Source organism: Bufo bufo, chromosome 2 (genome assembly GCF_905171765.1).
Source record: "Bufo bufo chromosome 2, aBufBuf1.1, whole genome shotgun sequence".
Taxonomy (NCBI): domain Eukaryota; kingdom Metazoa; phylum Chordata; class Amphibia; order Anura; family Bufonidae; genus Bufo; species Bufo bufo.
Window position 1 is genome coordinate 300,649,843 of NC_053390.1, and position 20,807 is coordinate 300,670,649.

A 20,807-nucleotide genomic window follows, 5' to 3' on the forward strand; every position below is an offset into this window, starting at 1 on the left:
ACAGTAACCAATAAATAAGACAGACAGGTCAAGGCAATCTGGACGACCATGCTATGTTTGTCGAGGAAATTGCTACAGTTTCCACCTACAGGGTTTTCCACCATTCATCGATAGGAGATGTCACTGAGGAGGTTGAAGGCCCGATCAATTTTTAATTTCTTGAAAGGCACAGAGTGGCATAAAAAAAAAAAAAGAATGTCCTACTCGCCTCCGCCAAAGCTTGCTGGGTCTCCGTCAATCCCTGGCTGAGACGGTCCCACCCCAGTGTGGGCACCAATATGTCTAGAGGCACCATGAACAGCAGAATGGGATTGCTGGAGAATCGATGGAGTAGAGTATGACTTTTTATTTTTTATGCCACAGAGAGCCTTTTTTAAAATAAAAAAACTAATTGCCATGATAACCCCTTAAATGTATGATCAGTCTGACTACAGAGACCCCCACTGGACTGCTAAAAAGGGGATGATGTGTCTCCAGAGAAAATTTAAGGGGCGGCTAATGGGGGCCAGAGTAGCATGCCACTCAAAAGAGTCACATAGCCCCTTTCTGAGCGATCAGTGAGGTAATCATCCACTTACTGCAAATCCTATCGATATGCATGTACGCGACGGGAAAAACCCCTGGAGGATTCAAGTAATGCTGCCCCCAAATGTGACATCTTGATCCCAATCTGGTTGGCTTTCAGATCTAGGAACTAATCGACACGTCGGCAGTTAAAGAGGCATACGCTGAAAGATATATACATAGCAATGGGAATCATTTCTTCGGACAACTTTGCAATGCTACTTTTCCAATGTATTAATCACTAAATGACCAAACCAAAAGTTAATGCAATTCCCAAATCCGATACAATTAATAGTGCATATTTCCGTAGACTGAAACAGAGCATTTTAGTAACACAATTATAACAAAAAGGACAGTATTGTCAGGTTTACCCCTATGGCCACCTTCAGATCTTTTTGTACCCTATATCACCAGCATGCCATACACTGCTGGGGTTTATGGTTCCAGCATTATGTATGAGAAGAACCTGCCGGGGGCATCTACAGCACGATGAAGCAGAGCCAGCGCACCTTGCTCCTTTAGGCATACCCTGGAGGCTGCCAGACTCTCTTCGGAATTCTCTCCTGTGCATGGTTTGTAAGGTTCTTTGCATACACAATGCTGTATCAGAGTCTTGACAGTGGCAGGTTTAGTGCCATTAACCCCATGGGTTTAACATGCTGGTGGTTTAGGGTACAAGCATCTACTGATAGCTTCCCTTTAACTTAGTGCATCTTCATCTGGAACAAAAACCGCACTTGATCCTCAATCTTAATACACATTGCTCCACAGAGGTTCTAGAGTAATGCACATTTCTGGATACTTATCAGGCAACTAAAGCTTTACCCTACAGAATATGTACTACAGGTGCCATAAGATGAAGGCCGTCTGGTGTCTAGTAGACACAAGTCAGGTACCATGTCCACATCTCGAGGCTCATCCATGAAAACTGAAGGTGTTGCCCTTAGCATTGTCATCGGCAATAAGCTGGGGACTAAGCATCCACTAGCCTTCCTAAATAAACCCCAAGCCAGACCGGTCTATATTTGGTTTTAGTCTCCCTTTGTGGTTCCACACGTAACATTGAAACTTTTTCCTTTAAGTGGCTTGTAAGAGAACAGTATTAATACCGCTAGCTTTTATAGAAACAAATATTGGTAGTTGCTACATGGAGCAGGAGAATGAAATAACACTAGGACTTCAGAAGAGAACACTACCTCTCATGTGCATGGAGAAATAGGCTGAGAGGCCATTTTTAAATAGGAAGAGAAAGACAAGACACTGAAATAGGATAGAGGCGCACACATAGGACGAGCCAGAAATTGGACCCTTTCATTGTCGGAGTTGGCCATTTATCTTCAGCAGCATCCAGATGATCCTCTCCCTTCTGCCTGGCTTTGCCGCGCTCCCCCTAGTGGCTCCGTTAACGATTGCTGCGGTCCAACCTTGATTCCATTAGCCTTTACGGGTAAAAACAAAACCAGAAACATATAAAGTTAGGAACTAATAGGCAAAAAATTCAGCATTTCAATTTTTGTTAACTTCCTTTACCTCATTATTTACATCAAAGAGTCCAAGTTGAATTTTCTTGTATATTTCTTTGGCAGTACCAATAAAGGCCTTGGGGGAAAAATAAATATTAGAATGGAAAATAAAATTGATTGTTTTTAGCAACTTTGTCTAAATGTTACCTCTTCCACATTGGCAGCAGTTTTAGCAGAAGTTTCCATAAATATCAATCCGTGTTCACGGGCAAATGCTTCTCCTTCCTCTCTTGTAACATCTCTACGGCCCTCAAGGTCACTAAGGAGATGCAAAGATGAATACACGGTACTGAAGAAGATTGACTGAAGAGAGTCTTAAAGGGGTTATACTGATGACCAATCCTTAGGGTAGGTCATTAATATCTGATCGGCGCGGGTCCAACACCTGGCACCCACGCCCATCAGCTGTTTGAAAAGGTGGTATCTATGGTCCATCTGACTGGATGCCCAGGCACTCACATGCGGTTATATATAGCAATGGAAATAAAATCTATCCCTCAAGATACAATGGTCTGTCTTGGTCCATCGTAAGATGAAACTAGACGCAATATACAATGCCTCAGACTCCGATCAAACCAATCAACAGGCCATTTCTCTGGTAAACCACATGTAAGGGTGGTCTCCTTTTTACAGTACAGAGTGGTACTACATGTCCTGTACCAGGATGAGCTGCTCCTTGGCATGTCAGGTGGGGGCGGCTCCAATGTATTTTTCTGGTGCACTGTGTGCTATAGAGGACCCTGCAGAAGCTCCAGTGCTCATCACTTAAAGTGATTGACAGCTTGTATCACCTATTCCTGACTGTTACATGTAAGGACTTTGGGTAGGCTCACATTTGCGTTAAATGGATAGCGCTGTCCACGGCTGACCCCCACTGACTCTAATGGGAACCACCACTTATGATCGAAAGTGGCCGGAGCCCATTACAGGAGGGGGGGGGGGGGGGGGTGTCGGTGGTGAACGGCAGCATCTGGCTAGGCTGGATCCGGTGAATGACTCTGCCGGATCTGTTGAATGAAACTGTAAACCTGCCTTTATCTGTCCTAGCTATCTGTTTATTTTTCTCACACTTTTGAACCAATTACCGGTTTTCCATAGTGTTATGGACTCACGTTACAATATTTTTTATTTAGAATGGTCATCCTGGAACCAATTACTATTGTAAGTTGAGAGACCATTGTACTTAATTCCATATCTTGCTCCTTGGCCTCTTTTTTTTTTAAGCTCAGCTCCATTATAGTAGAGCTGTGGTCTGTAACTACAACTTCTGCTTCATTTACATGGCCCAATTGTTGGACAGGTTATCGGGAATGAAGGGTCGTATGAAGGCTCCTTCCCGATAATCTGCCCATGTAAAGATGCCACAGATCACCCGACAAACAATCGAAATGCTTGATCATCGGGTGAAATGATCTTTGGTGTGGACACCATCATTTCTGGCCAGCAGATCATGGTGTGTGAACAGCGATATGATGTCCAAAAACAATGACTTTGTACAAGGTCGAAAATACCTGATAAAACTGTGTGTGAAAGCATCTCCTAAACAGTAAGTTCGAACCAGACTCCAGGGCATTACATTTTTTTCAATACTATTACCTTTTTTAAATGATTTATTTACATAATTATTATAGAGGAAGGTTATGATTTTTGCAATAAAACAGATACTCTGTTTTTCTTTGGAACCTGTCACCTCCAAAAACCATCCCAAGTAGCCAACAGTGTGCTTCCATCGATCGTATTCTTCCTGAGGGCAGATGAAGCTAAAGCTCGGAAAACCTTCTTTTATCCCCTGCCGGCGCGCTTCTCTAGTCATGCTTGAAGTCAAGTGGGCAGCAGCCTCCTAGTTTCAAGTCAAGATAACCACGACCACTTCCCTGCCCCTTTGCTGTGACTGACAGCCGGCAGTTCGGCTGGCTTTGCCGAACTCTCTGCATAAGCGCCGTCAGTCACAGGGAAGGGGTCGTGGTTATCTTGACTAGAAACTAGGAGGCCGCTGCCCCCTTGACTTCAAGCATGACCAGAGAAGCGCGCCGGCAGGGGATAAAAGAAGGTTTTCTGAGCTTTAGCTGCACCAGCCTTCAGGAAGAAAACGATCGACGGAAGCACACTGCTGGCTACTGTCAGGTACTGCTGGCGGCCTGGAATAGTTTTTGGAAGTGATAGCTTCCCTTTAAGTCAAATGAAAAGAAAATCTGCACCTTTTGTTTCCAATCAGTATGATGACCATGTTGCTACTGGAGTGCTGTCGAGCATCTTCCAACCAGGAGGTGAGGTGGCTAAATGTTTCTCGTCTAAACGTCAAACAAAATTGGTGATTATTACAAGTCTATCATTGTAAAAGGGAACCTGTCACCGGGATTTTGTGTATAGAGCTGAGGACATGGGTTGCTAGATGGCCGCTAGCACATCCACAATACCCAGTCCCCATAGCTCTGTGTGCTTTTATTGTGTATAAAAACCGATTTGATACATATGCAAATTAACATAAGAGTCATATCTTACTTGTGTGACCAGAGAAGAGTCATATTTTCAAGCTATGACTCATCTCAGGTTAATTTACATATGTATCAAATCGGTTTTTATACATAATAAAAGCACACAGAGTTATGGGGACTGGGTATTGTGGATATGCTAGCGGCTATCTAGCAACCCGCTAGCACATCGTGAGAACATTCTGGAGGCGTGGGTGGTTCTGTAGGACATAGTATATAAAGACAGACTTCTAGAACCAGAGCCCTCAGAGAACATTCTGGAGGCGTGAAACTTCATATCTGTCTCATCGGTTTCTCTCCAGTATACCGTTATTGATATAGCGATAGTTTTATCATTTGGATGCTGAAATGAACTATTCGTACACTTCAAGAACTAACATTAGGCCCAGCTCAGTGAAGAGAGGACCAGGATATGGTTGCACTCACCTGGTGATATCATACACAAGCAGTGCTCCGGCAGCGCCTCTGTAATAAGACCGTGTTATAGATCGGAAACTTTCCTGTCCTGCCTAGGATTAAAAAAACAAAACCATAATCAATGAAGTGAGCCAAACATCCCGCCAGCCAAATATGAAAATCATGCAGCACAAGGCGGCATTGCTGCACTGTGGCCATGGTCTTGAGGTAGTATACTACTATCTTATTTTTCCCCATTCATTTTAGGTTCGGAAAACCAAGCATGAAAAAATAAAAAATTTAAATAAAATCTCTAGTCACGCCATAGGTGGAACTACCAATAACAAATTTTTCAGTTCATTTAACAGCCTACACAACATGCACTACATCTCACCGTGTCCCAGATCTGCAGTTTGATGGGTTTCCCATCAATATTGATCATTCGGGCCCCAAACTCAACTCCTGGGAAGAGAAAGAACCAATATACTAGATGATGTAGCGACTGAGAAGGTCACAGGGTCTGGCAAAATTAGTAAGATTGCTCTCGCTTGTCATATACACTTTTCCTATAGGTTACTGGAGATTTTGGGATGTTGGGGGCCCCAGAGGTCAGACCTCATCAGAACAGATATATAGTGTACTTATCCAATTGAAATGCCATAAACTTGTGTGATAGGAACACTGCTTTAACAATGGCCCTAGAAGATACGTGTTGGAGTGTGTATGTATCCAGAACCATGCTAGGGACCATCATTGGAGTAGATGTAGGATTGCAAAGGAATCTTAATTCTAGCTCAGATCGAGGCAGGATTCTGGAGCACACTCCTTAGGATGGTTATGCGGTGCTCATCAAGGGGGGGGGACACATTTTCCATCACATTATATTTCCGTTTCCATTTTTAGGACCACCCTGCAATCTCGCAGCAGCGGTCATGTTTGCATAATAGGAGAAAAGCACCAGCCTATGTGTGCCCCCACAGTACCGGCCACCAGAGAGCCAGGCGTTATTTCTTATAGTGTGTAAGCAAGACCACCACTGATGGATTGTAGGGTGGTTATAACCATGGAAACGAGCAGTGTATAATGTGATGGAAATTTGAATCCAGCCAGTGAAGGAAGCAATATGAATAATAACAATACATTAATAAGCGGTATGCCCAACAAAAAAAATAAATAAAAATGCAACCAAATCTACTCGCAACTGGTGTTTTCATGCCGCCCCGCCAGTTTCCAAAAAAAACAAAACACATTGATCATCATGCCAGAAATTGGAGTAGATATCAGACTGGCACACGGACTGCCAAAGACTACATTTACAGTAATTTAAGACAAGGCCTGCGTCCTCTTTCGGCACATCGCACACAGCGGTCTTGATAAATCCGGGTCTCAGACTAGACAGTCTAAAGGTGCACCCGACTTATCATCCAGCATAAGCCATTGTGTGCATCATCGCTCCTTCTTAAAAGCTATATAAGCATATTAGATAAGACCGTATTTTACATAATTATGACACACATATATACGTCACTCAAAATAAGTGCAGCAATCATAGAAAGCCAAAAATGAGAACATTTAGAAGTTTTACCTATTGTTAAATCGTGGACCGGCTGAAATCTCTTATCTGTAAACTGCAGCAGTAGACAGGATTTCCCCACCCCTGGAAAAAATATTAACAGTCATCAGTTGCTGGTACATTTGAGAACAATTCATACACTAGCATATATACAGAGAATGAAGTCGGGGTCCCCACTGATGGTGCCCAGGCTGCTCTGCCTTGTTTTCAGATTAACCGTCCCGCCCCCTGTAAGGCCGTTTCATCATCCCAAGTACCGGCTGAAACAATTACTCGACACAAAAAAAAATCATTGATGCAAATTTTTTGCATGGAGGATTTGTTTGCGTCATGTGACACAAGCGCTTGCTATTACTTACCGCTCCATGTTCACGCACCGGCCCGTACTGCGCTGCACTGGATCCTGACATATCGTGGATGGCATGGAGGGGCTGATGGCACTGTGGTGGGGGAGAGCTGAAGGCACACGGGGGAACGAAGGGTGTTGGGGACTGATGGCAGGGGGTCTGATAAATTTTAATAAAGGAAAACAGTCTATTAATTCATTTTTTTCTTATTAGATTACTCGATTAATCGTAAAAAAAAAAAAAATCAATAGACTACTCGATTACTAAAATAATCGTTTACTGCAGGCCTAATCCCAAGTACCGGCCGAAATCCGGCGTGTGCGCAGTTAAACGCCAGCCCGGGCATGCGCACTGTGATGGGGATATACTAACCTCTCTCTCGCTCGGCTTGCTTCCAGTCTGCCCCCTCGCCGCTGGTTTCGCGCGAGATCCGGCGCATACACACAAAATGAAGAGCTGCTGCTGCCCACAATGGGCATCACAGTGCGCATGCCCGGGCCGGCGGTGAACTAGGCATGCGCCGGATCTCGGCCGGTACTCGGGATGAAATGGCCTTACAGGGCGGGACCAGCAAGAGGCTGGGGAGGGGTAATATGAAAAGGCAGAGCAGCCTGGGCACCTACAACAAGAACCCCGCCCCTGGGCACTTGCAAGCCCTCATTTGCATATAGATAAAACTACGGTTTTTTAGCTGGTGAAAGTCAGAAGAATACAAGGGTACCATTGGAATCTTGTGTAGTTGTGCTAGAGCGCCATGTAAGCAGTTCATATTGTCAAATTTTGGTGAGACTCCCTTTAATTAGGTCTTTAGTTATAAAAACTTGTATACCTTACAGATTAAAGGAATTTAAGGAGAAGACTTATTTTTTTTTTTTAAAGGGCCAGAACATATTAAAAACAACAGAGAAGATATGTACTGATCTCCACTGCTCCGATCCCTGCCTGACATGCTGTAAATGCCTGATCACTGGCTGAGGCGGCTCAATACAAAGGTCAATAATTGGCTGAGCGCACCTCTCCACCGAGCCAGGACAAGGAATACAAAACAGCATTGACATGGGCATCGGTGGGAGTAATGCTCCATTCCTATTTTTAACATATCCTGGCCCCCCTTTTTCTATTCTCCCTGGAAAACCCATTTAAACATCCAGTCGGCTGTGGCATGCATTATTCTCTATGGGGTATTCCACTTTCAGCACAAGCTTTGCAATGCATACTTGTTTAAATAAGGCCCATGTGAGCAGAGACCAGAACGGCCCCCTAAAGGGGTTATCCCATTAATTTATAGAAACATAGAATGTGTCGGCAGATAAGAACCATTTGGCCCATCTAGTCTGCCCAATATACTGAATACTATGAATAGCCCCTGGCCCCATCTTATATGAAGGATGGCCTTATGCCTATCCCATGCATGCTTAAACTCCTCCACTGTATTTGCAGCTACCACTTCTGCAGGAAGGCTATTCCATGCATCCACTACTCTCTCAGTAAAGTAATACTTCCTGATATTACTTTTAAACCTTTGCCCCTCTAATTTAAAACTATGTCCTCTTGTAGCAGTTTTTCTTCTTTTAAATATTCTCTCCTCTTTTACCTTGTTGATTCCCTTTATGTATTTAAAAGTTTCTATCACATACCCTCTGTCTCGTCTTTCTTCCAAGCTATACATGTTAAAGAGGACCTTTCACCGATTCTTACCCTATGAACTAACTATACAGATAGGTAGAGCGGCACCCGGGGATCTCTCTGCACTTACTATTATCCCCGGGCGCCGCTCCGTTCTCCTGCTATGCCCTCCGGTATCTCCGTTCCCTAAGTTATGGTAGGCGGAGTCTGCCCTAGCGCTGGCCAATCGCACTGCAGAGCTCACAGCCTGGGAGAAAATAACCTCCCAGGCTGTGAGCTCTGCGCTGCGATTGGCCAGCGCTAGGGCAGACTCCGCCTACCATAACTTAGGGACTGGTATCTCCGCCTACTATAACTTAGTGAGCGGAGATACCGGAGGGCATAGCGGGAGAACGGAGCGGCGCCCGGGGATAATAGTAAGTGCAGTGAGATCCCCGGGTGCCGCTCTACCTATCTGTATAGTTAGTTCATAGGGTAAGAATCGGTGAAAGGTCCTCTTTAAGGTCCTTTAATCTTTCCTGGTAACTTTTATCCTGCAATCCATGTACTAGTTTAGTAGCTCTTCTCTGAACTCTCTCCAAAGTATCAATATCCTTCTGGAGATATGGCCTCCAGTACTGAGCACAATACTCCAAATTAGGTCTCACTAGTGCTCTGTAGAGCGGCACGAGCACCTCCCTCTCTCTACTGGTAATGCCTCTCCCTATACACCCAAGCATTCTGCTAGCATTTCCTGCTGCTCTATGACATTGTCTGCCTACCTTTAAGTCTTCTCAAATAATGACCCCTAAATCCCTTTCCTCAGATACTGAGGTTAGGACTGTATCACTGATTTTATATTCTGCTCTTGGGTTTTTACGCCCCAGGTGCATTATTTTGCACTTATCCACATTAAATTTTAGTTGCCAGATTTTTGACCATTCCTCTAGTTTTCCTAAATCCTTTTCCATTCGGTGTATCCCTCCAGGAACATCAACCCTGTTACAAATCTTAGTGTCATCAGCAAAAAGACACACCTTACCATCGATGCCTTCTGCAATTTCGCTGATAAAGATATTAAACAATATGGGTCCCAGAACAGATCCCTGAGGTACCCCACTGGTAACAAGACCTTGGTCTGAATATACTCCATTGACTACAACCCTCTGTTGCCTGTCCCTCAGCCACTGCCTAATCCATTCAACAATATGGGAGTCCAAGCCCAAAGACTGCAATTTATTGATAAGCCTTCTGTGTGGGACAGTATCGAAAGCCTTACTGAAGTCTAGATAAGCGATGTCTACTGCACCTCCGCCATCTATTGTTTTAGTCACCCAATCAAAAAAAATCAATAAGATTAGTATGACATGATCTCCCTGAAGTAAACCCATGCTGTTTTTCATCTTCCAATCCATGGGATTTTAGATGTTCCACAATCCTCTCCTTAAGTATGGTTTCCATTAATTTCCCCACTATTGATGTCAGGCTTACTGGCCTATAGTTGCCAGATTCCTCCCTACCTTTCTTGTGAATGGGCACAACATTTGCTAATTTCCAATCTTCTGGGACGACTCCTGTTGCCAGTGATTGGTTAAATAAATCTGTTAATGGTTTTGCTAGTCCGCCGCTGAGCTCTTTTAATAGCTTTGGGTGTATCCCATCAGGCCCCTGTGACTTATTTGTATTGATTTTAGACAGCTGACTTAGAACCTCTTCCTCTGTAAAGACACATGCATCAAAAGATTCATTAGTCTTTTTTCCTAACTGAGGTGCTTTTCCTTCATTTTCCTTCGTAAAGACTGAACAGAAGTATTCATTGAGGCAGTCAGCTAGTTCTTTATCTTCTTTTTTTTTATAATTCCTAAATGCTATCTTTTTGTTTTTAATGATTTTGGCCACTTCTGCTGAGTACCACAGTGGTCTTTTCCTTTTTTTGCTTTTACTGACAAGCCTAATGCAATTTTCTGTTGCCTTCAATAGTGCCTCTTAAGTAGTCCCATTTCTCCTGGACTCCAATGAAACTGTTCCAATCTGATAGGGACTCATATACCACTAATCTAATTTTAGAAAAAAGTCAGTTTTTCTAAAATCTAAAACTTTTGTTTTTGTGTGGTGTGACTCAGTCAATGTACTTATAGTAAACCACACTGACTGGTGATCACTAGATCCCAAGCTTTCCCCTACAGTAATATCATATACCAAATTCCCATTTGTGAATACTAAATCTAAAATGGCAACTTGAAGAGAGGAATAGGAATAAAGTTGCGGCACTCACCGAAATGTATCAAAAGTGTCTTTTATTGTGGCTTCCTCAGCGGGTAGCAGAAAGGATCCGGGGCGGACACATAGTTGCAAGCAGCGACGGCCGTTTCACGCGCTAAGACGCGCTTCCTCAGGCCTGAGGAAGCGCGTCTTAGCGCGCGAAACGGCCGTCGCTGCTTGCAACTATGTGTCCGCCCCGGATCCTTTCTGCTACCCGCTGAGGAAGCCACAATAAAAGACACTTTTGATACATTTCGGTGAGTGCCGCAACTTTATTCCTATTCCTCTCTTCAAGTTGCCATTTGTCTACTATAAATTATTTTCTGCTGAGCACCACGTTGAGAAGTGTTTTCCACTGCATGTGGCCCGGTCTAAATACGGCGTGATCAGTGTATGCAGTGCCGCCTGATTATGATCTACATCTCCCTGTATTCTAAATCTAAAATGGCCTCCTTCCGGGTTGGCTCCTCGACTACTTGCTGTAGAGATAATCCCAGTAGGGAATTTAGAATATCTGTACTCCTGGCAGAACTAGCTATTTTGGTTTTCCAGTTTACATCAGGAAGATTGAAGTCTCCCATAATGATAACTTCCCCCTTCAATGTCCTTTTAGCTATTTCCTCAACTAGTAGATCATCTAATTCTTTGACTTGGCTAGGTGGTCTATATATCACACCTACACGAGTTACCTTATGATTATCAAGCTGCAAGGTAACCCAAACTGACTCTAAATTGTTCTCGCTAACTTGTATCAAATTAGATTTTATGCTGTCTTTCACATACAGGGCCACCCCTCCCCCCTTCTTGCCTTCTCTGTCTTTCCCGTATAGAGAGAACCCTGGAATTGATATATCCCAGTCATTACTCCCCTTGAACCACGTCTCAGTAACAGCCACTACATCTATATTCTCAGATGCCATTATAGCCTCAAGTTCATTGATCTTATTCCCTAAACTGCGAGCATTTGTAGATAAGAATCTGAGCTTGTCATTTCTTAACCTTTGTGCTACTGGCATCTTCTGGCATCGTTCCGGGGGGCAGTCGGACTGCTGGATTATCACTCTTTTGCCCCCCTTTCCTAGTTTAAATGCTCCTTAGCAAATACTTGGAACTGTTCACCGAGGACATTCGTTCCTTTGAGAGAAAGATGCAAACCATCTTTCTTGTACAGTTCTTTTCCATTCCAACAAGAGCTAACATAAGACACAAAGCCAAACCCTTGGTTCCGACATCATTCACCAAGCCATACATTGAATTCCTTAATGCGCATCTTCCTGTCATGCTGAAGGTTATGCACAGGCAAAACTGCAGAGAATGAAACAGTTGATGCAACCTCCCGTATAAGTGTGTGAAAAGCTTCTTTCACCTTTGAAACCTCATTGCAAGCCAGATCGTTTGTCCCCAGATGGACAATAATTTAAAACTCTTTATTACTCACATCTGCTTATCTGGAGGACTCGCTTTCCTATGTGGATAGGAAGAAGCTCAACAAGCACCTGCATATCCCAGGTTGCAGTTAAAAATGCTTATTACAGGGGTTATCCAGTAACTTATATCCTCAGGACCAGGACCCCTGATGATCCGCTGGTAGAAATGGTCGGGCGCTCAGCGAGTGCCACGCCCTCTTCCAAGGCCATGTGACGTCACCGCTCTGAGCCGAGCTGTAATACCGAGCACCGCCGCTATCCAATGTGCAGTGCTGCGCTTCGAGAGCTGTTGGGATCCTGGGACTCGGGCCCCCACCGATCCGATAATGATGACCTACCCCGAGGAAAGCGGGGTGTGGCGATGGGGTCCAATGTGGCCCCCACCTACGCAAACATCTTCATGGCGGAGGTCGAGGATCGGCTGGTGTATCGCTCCAGATTTTTTGAGAGGGTTCTGTGCTGGTGGCGCTACATAGACGACATTTTCTTAATTTGGACGGGCACTACATTGGAACTTGATGAGTTCCATGCGCATCTGAATTCTGGAGTCCGGGACCTGCAGTTCACGGTGACACATTCTGTCAGTGAGCTTCAGTTCCTTGACGTCCGAATTCTGGTGCGGGAGGGAATCATTACAACTGATCTGTTCCAAAAACCCACGGATAAAAATACCTTATTGATGTATGATAGTAGCCATCCTTCCAGCATGGTGAACTCCCTACCATGGAGTCAACTGCTTAGAGTACGACGTATTGTATCTGATGATACTCAGTTTGAACATAGGGTGGATGAAATGTGCTGTAAATTTAGGGATAGAGGAGATCCTAAAAAATTTATTAAAAACGCACTAGACACAAAATTGCGACCACTGAACGTAGCTCCACCTTTATAAGGAAGTCCCAGAAACAAGACATTGCACGTATTCCCTTTGTGTCAATCTATGGGGGAGATGGTGGCAATATTGCTGCCATCCTGAGACAAGAATGGCAAATTTTGCACAAAGGATTACCCAATGTCATTGAATTTACAGTCCCCCCCCCAATGATGGCCTATAAGAGAAGCCCGAATTTGCGAGATAAAATCGTAAAAGCAGACATAGGGGGTAAGGATATGGAGAGACAGATGAGACTGGCACCACTGAGGAATGGCAATTTCCCTTGCCTTTCATGCTGCAGCTGTAGTGGCATCATGAAAGGCGACGGTTTTGCACATCCCTACAGCGGCAAGTTGTTCAAACTTAGAGGACACTATACATGTAGATCCACTGATGTGGTATACATGATACAGTGCCCTTGCAGTTTGATTTACGTGGGGGAGACCACGATGGAGATGAGAGAGAGAATTAATAAACATAAAAGTACAATAAGAAAAGGGGCATTAGACAAACCAGTTGCTAAACATTTCATTGAACATAACCATTCCATAAACCAATTACGATTTCGTGCTATTGACAGTGTAGGATACCTGAGACAGGGGGGGTGATAAAGAAAATCCTGCGAAGAAAGGAACTTAAATGGATTCACACCCTTAGGTCTCTTCAACCGTTTGGCCTTAACATAGAATTTAACGTCACTTCCATTGACTAAGATGGGTAGCTAGTATGTCCTCTAGGTATTTAGACGTCTTGTTTTTATTATGTTATATGTAGACTTGTCCCGGGCGATTCACCCCTTACTTTTTAGGGTAAACCAGTTGCCTTTAAGTATACTCATGTGCCATCATTTCACTTATGTGTGTTCTATATATTTTTGTATCTATAATGCATGGTACATGTTTTACTATGTGCCTCTCTATCTACTGCATTCTGATTTATTTATTGATGGATGGATTGTAGACAGTATGACTACGTCATATATGCGGTCCTTTTGCTCATGTGTTATGGCATTGTCCCATGCGATTGCTCAAATAGTTTGATCTAAACATGTTGGATTCATTCCTACAGATGCGTCTCCCGTTACCATGGCACTGATGACGCCGCACGCGAGTGTTCACTGGACGTACGAGGGTGCGCTCTGATGACGTCCACGGACATGACACGTGGGTACGTGCGTCATGTGGCTTTTGAGACAGCCGATTGGCTGCATGAATGAGCGCCGTCAGTTGCCATGGATACGGTTTGACGCATCTCACTGGACAAGTGTAACTACATGCGGCTGCGCATTACACTTGGGACAACGCCGACATGACCAACATCGCCATGATATGGATGCAATCTAACAGCGTCTCACTATGTTTACAACCAGGTGTACGGTAATAACCTATTAAATATACACATGCCTAATAGTGATTGGTAGATGAGATGAACAGTGACTATCATTGGTGATTGGAGGGGGTGTGTTTTTATATGTGGGGTATATATATGTAGAACAATGTGGATGTCATTAGGCTTGACAAAGGCTGAGTTTCAGCCGAAACGTTGCTGTTTTTACTTGTCTGGGGGTCGCAATAAAAAGATTGGAAGATGTGAGATGCTGCCGGTGCCATTTTTTCTACATTTACTCTATGGCCTGTTGGATCAAGGGTCAACGGTGAGGCTGCTGCATCCTTTTACACATCGACGAAGGATCGTATAGTGCTGCTTCTATTTATATTTATTGCTACCCCGAGGATAGGTCACCATTATCATTTAATAACCTCATTGTCCTCTGCATACAAAACAGTCCCTCAGAAATGTATTGCCCACAAAATGTCCTTCTACACAGTCTAGCGAGCGATGTAGCGCTATATTTTTATGATATTAGAAGTAGGGATGAATGAAATGTGTCTGGGCACCAGCACCGAGGGGAGGGGAAGGATGCAGAGAAGCTACTGGCCATGTTAGTCCACCACTGAAACAGCAGAGGGCGCTGCCCGAGAGCAAAATGTAATGCACAGAAAAAAAAACTGGTGTAAATGCAGATAAGTTTGTCGCTGCTGCTGGCCACACCCCCTTCCTGCCTCTTATCGCGTCCCCTTTCTTAAAGGTGGCGAGGGCGGTGTAAAAGTGAGAGGAGACCATTTTTATTTTAAAAAGTCGCAGTTAAAAAGTTGCAAACACATAAATCTCCCCCTATCAAACTGGTGTAAAGTAGAACTGGCTTAGTTGCCCCTAGCAACCAATCAGATGATAAATATCCCCCTAGAATTGTGACTTCGATAACAACCCGTTAAATTCAGAAATCACTGGCATAATGCTATTCTATGGAAGTGGATAGAAGACATGCATGTACTACAACCCCTCCTGTAAGAATGTGGAGGAAGAGGAGGATGGTGGTTGTGGAATGTGAAACATCAGGTGGCAGGCACCCAGGGCAGATAAGGAAGCGGTCATGCTGATACAGGCTGTATCTTTCAGGCCAGAGCAAGGCCACGGAAAGGCTGCCGCACACAGATCTCCCGAGCACAAGACGCCTCTGCTCCAGTGAAAGGGAATTACCGGACACGAAAGACTGCTAACCTGGAATTTCCTGAGGACACGCTGCCCTACGCAAGAAGAAATTGTGCTGGGATGAAAAGGAGCCATTCTGTGGAGTTTTGAATGGGAAGGTAAGACAATTACATTGTTCTAATTCTTCCATTGCTTTATCCTGGAGAGAAACACTCGGATTACACTTACCGGTGGCCCATGACAGCACCTGTGAGAGACCATCCCACACCCAGACAGGAAACCTCTAAGATGGCTTCAAAAGGACTACTACTCCCTTCGTCCTCAGTCTGTAGAAAGATCTACAGTCCTAACAGGAACTAATTCTTAGAATTAGAAAGAACTTTTTTTTTCCTGGGCGGGAATAAAACAGGTGCTCAAAGTAAATAGAGAACTGGCAAGTGTAATCTTAGCGTTTCCATTACGCCTCATCTGTGAGAGAATAAACTAGATAGATTGGGGTGGAAGCCCAGCTTGAATAAACCTTCCTACCGAAGGAGAGATCAGTATTAGACAAGGGACCTAGTCTATAATGTATTAGAAGGGCTCAAGCACACGGGCGTACTTTTGGTCCTCATCCGATCCGTATTTTTCGCTGATCAGATGCGGGCCCATTCATCTTGATCTGTGATTTTTGGGCTGTAAAAATGGATACGGTCGTGTGCAGTAACCCTAACTCTAAGTGGCAACCTTACAAATTTGGTCATTAGAAACAAACACTTTCAGCCCAAGTGGAAGCTATGGCCCTAGTAGAGTGGGTGGACAACCCCGAAGGGACTTCAAGCCCCACTGAAGGCTATGCTAGCACAGTGGCTCTAACTATCCCCCTAGCAATCGTATAGCTAGAAACCCTTTCTCCTTTTTTAGGTCCCTGAGACTTCATCCAATATTTTGTGACTAGAAGGTATTGAATCAGACATCTCCCAACATCTAGCTTATGAAACTTTTCCCACCAGGCCCCAAATCCTCCCCCATACAATGAAGTACAGACGCCAGGATATAACCGCTCATATCCCACCTGGACTACCGTGCTAGTATCCAGCACACTGACAAGTCTTTAAGTATGGTTACCGGGGAGCTGTAGTTTTAGAGAAAAATGCCTAAGACAGCAGGCCTGACGGCTGGCTGGCGACACCTCATGTAGGGCACACTTCACACCTGCAAGCTGGTCCCTCATCCACTTCCATGGTCCACAGTGGAACGCTGATGTTACATCCACTGCACCACTCCTGAGAAAAATTGCTGTCCCAGAACCCTCTACGTCTCCTACTCCCTGAGCAAAGACTCGGAAGCCTGCAAATAGAAGTCTGTGGTCATGATGTGCCTGAACACCACCTAAATGCAGGAGGACCGATAGAGAGGAGCTCACCCCACAGTGGCACCACGCAGTAAAGGACTGCAGCAGGAGGCAACTGGGAGAAATCCAGACTATAGGGTGGTTCCTAGTGGACTCTTACGCCAACAGGTGATCCCCACCCATCAGTATTATGGGGCAAAGGATGCACCCTGCAGCCCCATTTCAATCCTGAGAGGCACCATACACCCTGTCCTATGGATGAGAAACAGGTAGTGAGGAAGAAGAGAGTAGTAGTCCTTTTAAAGCGATCTTGAAGGTTCCCGTTTCCTGTCCGAAGGAGGGGATGGTCTCTCACAGGGTCTGTCATTGGGTGCAATGGAAGGTTACTTTTAATCCATATGTAAATGAGGAGTTAAAGGGGTTATCCAAGACATATAATGCCCCCCATATGCCCCAGCCCCTCACACAGATGGTACTTACCTTGCTCCCCAGCACCCGCTGCTGCATCTCCCTGTTGCGCGGAGCAAAACATCCGGCGTCGGAAAGCTGGGCAGCCAATAGCAGGCCACGATGGGAATGAGCCTCCCTAGTGTCACCCGCGATGCTAGGGAGGCTGGTCACTGTCGCGGCCTGCTATTGGCTGCCCCCCTCAGGTGTTTTCATCCACACAACGGCGAGATGCAGCGGCGGCCGTGCGGGCATCAGAAGTGACGTGGGTGTCGGTGAGCGAGGCAAGTACAATCTGTGCTAGGGGCATATAGGTCTTGGATAACCCCTTGAACGGCACAGAGGGCAGGTTCACGCCACTCTACGCACCCTCGCTCCTCCCGCTTCCTTGACTGACAGGGTGCCACAGAGTGCTTTTATATAATCTGGTATAGCTGTGCCTTCATGGTAAGTTTTGCAGGGGTTAAAACCCTATGGATACATGTCACCATATACGGAAGTGTTGACGTGCCTGTTCCCTCACTTGGTTCCTCTTTATTCCAGCTGTTTAACCATTTCCGCCCGGGCTCAGTCGGTTGGAGGCTTCTTGCTAGTACTTTACCATGTGGGGAAGGAATGCAGCGGGAGGTAAGACTGCTTCTTGTTCTGTACGGTCTCCTTTGTTCTCAACCACGAGATAATTCAATGTCTATATGGCTCCTGCCATAAAAACAATAGGATATAAACTGGATGAACTATTACTGTACTAAGGTCTGGGTCCCCTTTATTTTGCATCGGTCGATGTGAAGGGTCCTTTAATAGAGTACCGACCGACTTCATAGATCATCGATAGGCGCTCGAGCCGACGTGTAAAAGGACATTATCTGACTGCACGGCTACAGAATTGCTACCAATACAAACATGCTTTGCATTTCCTTGAAATCCTTGCAATTTTTTCACACCACAATTTTTGAAAATAGATTTTTTTTTCCAACATGTGCACTTACCAACGGCCCCAATTTCAGCGGGAAAAATCCTACAAACCAACTTTACCAGCTTATTGTTCAGCGAATGGAGTGCGCCCGCCTGCACTTTGCGGGCTCTGTTCCCCCTCTGGGACCCGCACCTATCAGACATTGGGGGCATATCCTAGTGATACCCCCCCAATGTCCAAGACGGGAATAAAGGGGATGTCCGGTTAGCGATATAGATGACCTATCCTTAGGATAGGTTATCAATATTAGATCAGCGGGGGTCCGACTCCCAGCACCCCCGCCAATCAGCTGTATGAAGAGAATGCAGCGCTCCTGCATGCGCGGGGCTGTCATCACCGTTTACCTGCTCGCTGTCGAGAGTAGCGAGCAGGCGTAATTACAGCTTCTCCGTTCCCATTCACGTCAATAGGAAGGAGCAGTCGTAATTACACTACGTCCCACTCAAGTGAATGGGACGGCGGAGCTGTCATTACACTGCTCTTCAATGCAATGTGGAAGGCGCGCAGGTAAACAGAAGAAAATACAGCGCTCACATGGGATAGGTCATCAATATCGGAAACCGGACAACTCCTTTATGACAGGTCATCAATATAAGATTAGTGGAGGTCCGACTCTCCTGTTGTTTAATGGGGTCACCTCTTCTCTCTCACTTTCATTGTTCACATGGTCTTTCTTCAGCTCAGTCCCATTCAAGTAAATCGGAATGAGCTGCAATACCAGTCACAGCCACTAAGTAATGTATGGTGCTCTGGCCCCTGCACAAGGGTGGTTGACCCCCACCCATCTAATATTGATGACCTATCCGATGTATGGCACTGTGGCTCCTTCAGCCGTATACCATCCACCTAAAAAAAAAAAACGCAACGGACACGGAATGAAAATATTTTCGTGTGCAAGAGGCCTAAAAGTGAGTAAATCCTGACAGGACTGCGAGGGAACGTGCAAAAATCTGAAGAGCGTCTTGCCTGTGGCCTGCATACGGGTTAGATGATCAGTGTGTGGTCTCCCGCCGCAGTCTCGGCACTGGATGCGTTGGACGCTTTTTTTCTTGTGCGCTGAGAAAAGAAGCGGAGTTGACTGCTCCTCAGACGGATCCCGGCGCGGTTTAGGTGCAGGAATCAGTGTAAACTTGGCCTTAGGGCCTGTTCACACAGCGTCGCTCACGGATGGAGGTATACTGCGATTAGTCCCCTGTGAGTTCTGAGCGGACATCACGCCGAGAAGGGACACGTTCCTATACGCCGTAAACGGCCAAAAACAACATCATGCGGCCGCAGTGAGGAATTGTGAGCGGGCTCTCGGGCTAGGTTCACACTGACTTTTTTAGAACACGTTTTGAGAGATTTCCCGCAAGGTTTTCAGCTAAAGCCAGAAGATCTGCAGTGTTTTTACTAGAAATCCACAGCAGAAATAAACCGCTCAGTAACTAATGCCGATTTAGGTGTAGACGTCGATTTCGCTCTTTTTGCGGAAATTCCACGGCGTAAACTGAAGCGCTGCAGCGTGTAGATGAGAACTGGTCATTCCCTGCTGGCACTAGTGTACAATACTGGGGATTTTCTGCAGAAAACCTGCAGCGTGTGAACATGCTCTTAATACCGCACCCACCCTGACAGCAGGATAGAGCTTTATACGTGAAACATGAGCTGGGTGTCTACAGGAAGTGCCCCAAAGCTTCCCATCTGTATGCCCTTCAATGCAGTGCTGCAGGAGCCTGGGAAAGCTGGGTGACAACACAGGAGGACATGTCAAGGACGGAAGTAAACCGTATGCCCCCGCAGTACCCCGCGTCACGCACCTGTGTCGCCGATGATGATGTATTTGAACAGATAGGCGTAGGACATGGCTGCAGCCAGGCGAAGAGATGATGACGGACCTTCTAGCGCGGGATGTCTGCTCTATGCTGCAGGGGCGAGCGCTCTGTCCGCAGCTGCGTCTCTATTGCTCCCGGAAGTGCCATCCCATTGGACGGTTGAGCGGGGACAGACGCAGCTCCATTACAGACACGTCCCTCTATTCTGACGCTGCACGGCACTTTTCACATTCGATTACAGGAGGTAAACTACCCCCTCGTCAATGTAAGGTGACATCCGGTGTCCTTACCGGAACCGGATGTGCCGCCATCTTGGTGGAGGCGGAGGAGAAGTGTAGTTATAAAAAAAAAGACGGGGAGTCCTCGGCCCTGAAGATGGAGGTGAGGCAGCTTATTGTTCGGTGGTAGAGAGGTGTGGAGGGAGGAGAGCTCCCGTCCTGCTGGTGCTAGTTAGCGTGGACTCAGCATTGGGGCGGCCATGTAGGGCAGTGTGAAGCATTGTGCCTGTAGTCTTTGGGGTGCTCGTCTCTCAGCACGTATTCTGTACCGGGTCAACTCCTCAGTCAGCTATTACAGCTTTCCAAAAAGTTCCCTCCTCTCGTCTTGTAAACAGTGCAGCTTCTCCTCTGGATCGCTGGGGGACCCAGTGATCAAAAAGAATGGGGCACTCAATTTGTCAGCGAA

At 45.6% G+C, this 20,807-nt stretch overlaps 2 protein-coding genes across 3 annotated transcripts in view; one reads left to right on the forward strand and one right to left on the reverse strand.

Annotated features, from left to right (window-relative positions):
• Positions 1-1,649: 1,649 nt before the first annotated feature.
• RAB2B (RAB2B, member RAS oncogene family) lies at positions 1,650-20,404 on the reverse strand. Its single transcript, XM_040416833.1, has 8 exons — positions 20,109-20,404; positions 6,561-6,632; positions 5,370-5,437; positions 5,006-5,088; positions 4,286-4,378; positions 2,235-2,346; positions 2,095-2,163; positions 1,650-2,003 (listed from the first exon to the last, which is right to left on the reverse strand). Exons 1-8 carry the CDS (start codon positions 20,152-20,154, stop codon positions 1,902-1,904), a joined length of 645 nt encoding a protein of 214 aa, XP_040272767.1. The 5' UTR covers positions 20,155-20,404; the 3' UTR covers positions 1,650-1,901.
• Positions 15,593-20,807, forward strand: part of TOX4 (TOX high mobility group box family member 4) — a 37,840-nt gene continuing 32,625 nt past the window's right edge. The window contains exons 1-2 of one of the 2 annotated variants that reach the window (XM_040416828.1): positions 15,593-15,714; positions 17,880-17,963. In XM_040416828.1, coding sequence (XP_040272762.1) covers positions 17,952-17,963 — 12 coding nt within the window. In that variant the 5' untranslated portion in view covers positions 15,593-15,714; positions 17,880-17,951. Of the gene's footprint in view, positions 15,715-17,879; positions 17,964-20,399; positions 20,505-20,807 lie in introns of those variants that run through there. The other variant, XM_040416829.1, reaches the window with a different exon arrangement.

Excerpts from the sequence above, each read along its gene's own strand:
- RAB2B (XM_040416833.1), bottom strand. The coding sequence starts at position 20,154 with ATGTCCTACGCCTATCTGTTCAAATACATCATCATCGGCGACACAG. Across the intron at positions 5,438-6,560 it reads GGTCCACGATTTAACAATAG|GAGTTGAGTTTGGGGCCCGA; the intron begins GTAAAACTTCTA and ends TTCTCTTCCCAG. Across the intron at positions 2,164-2,234 it reads CTGCTGCCAATGTGGAAGAG|GCCTTTATTGGTACTGCCAA; the intron begins GTAACATTTAGA and ends TTTTCCCCCAAG.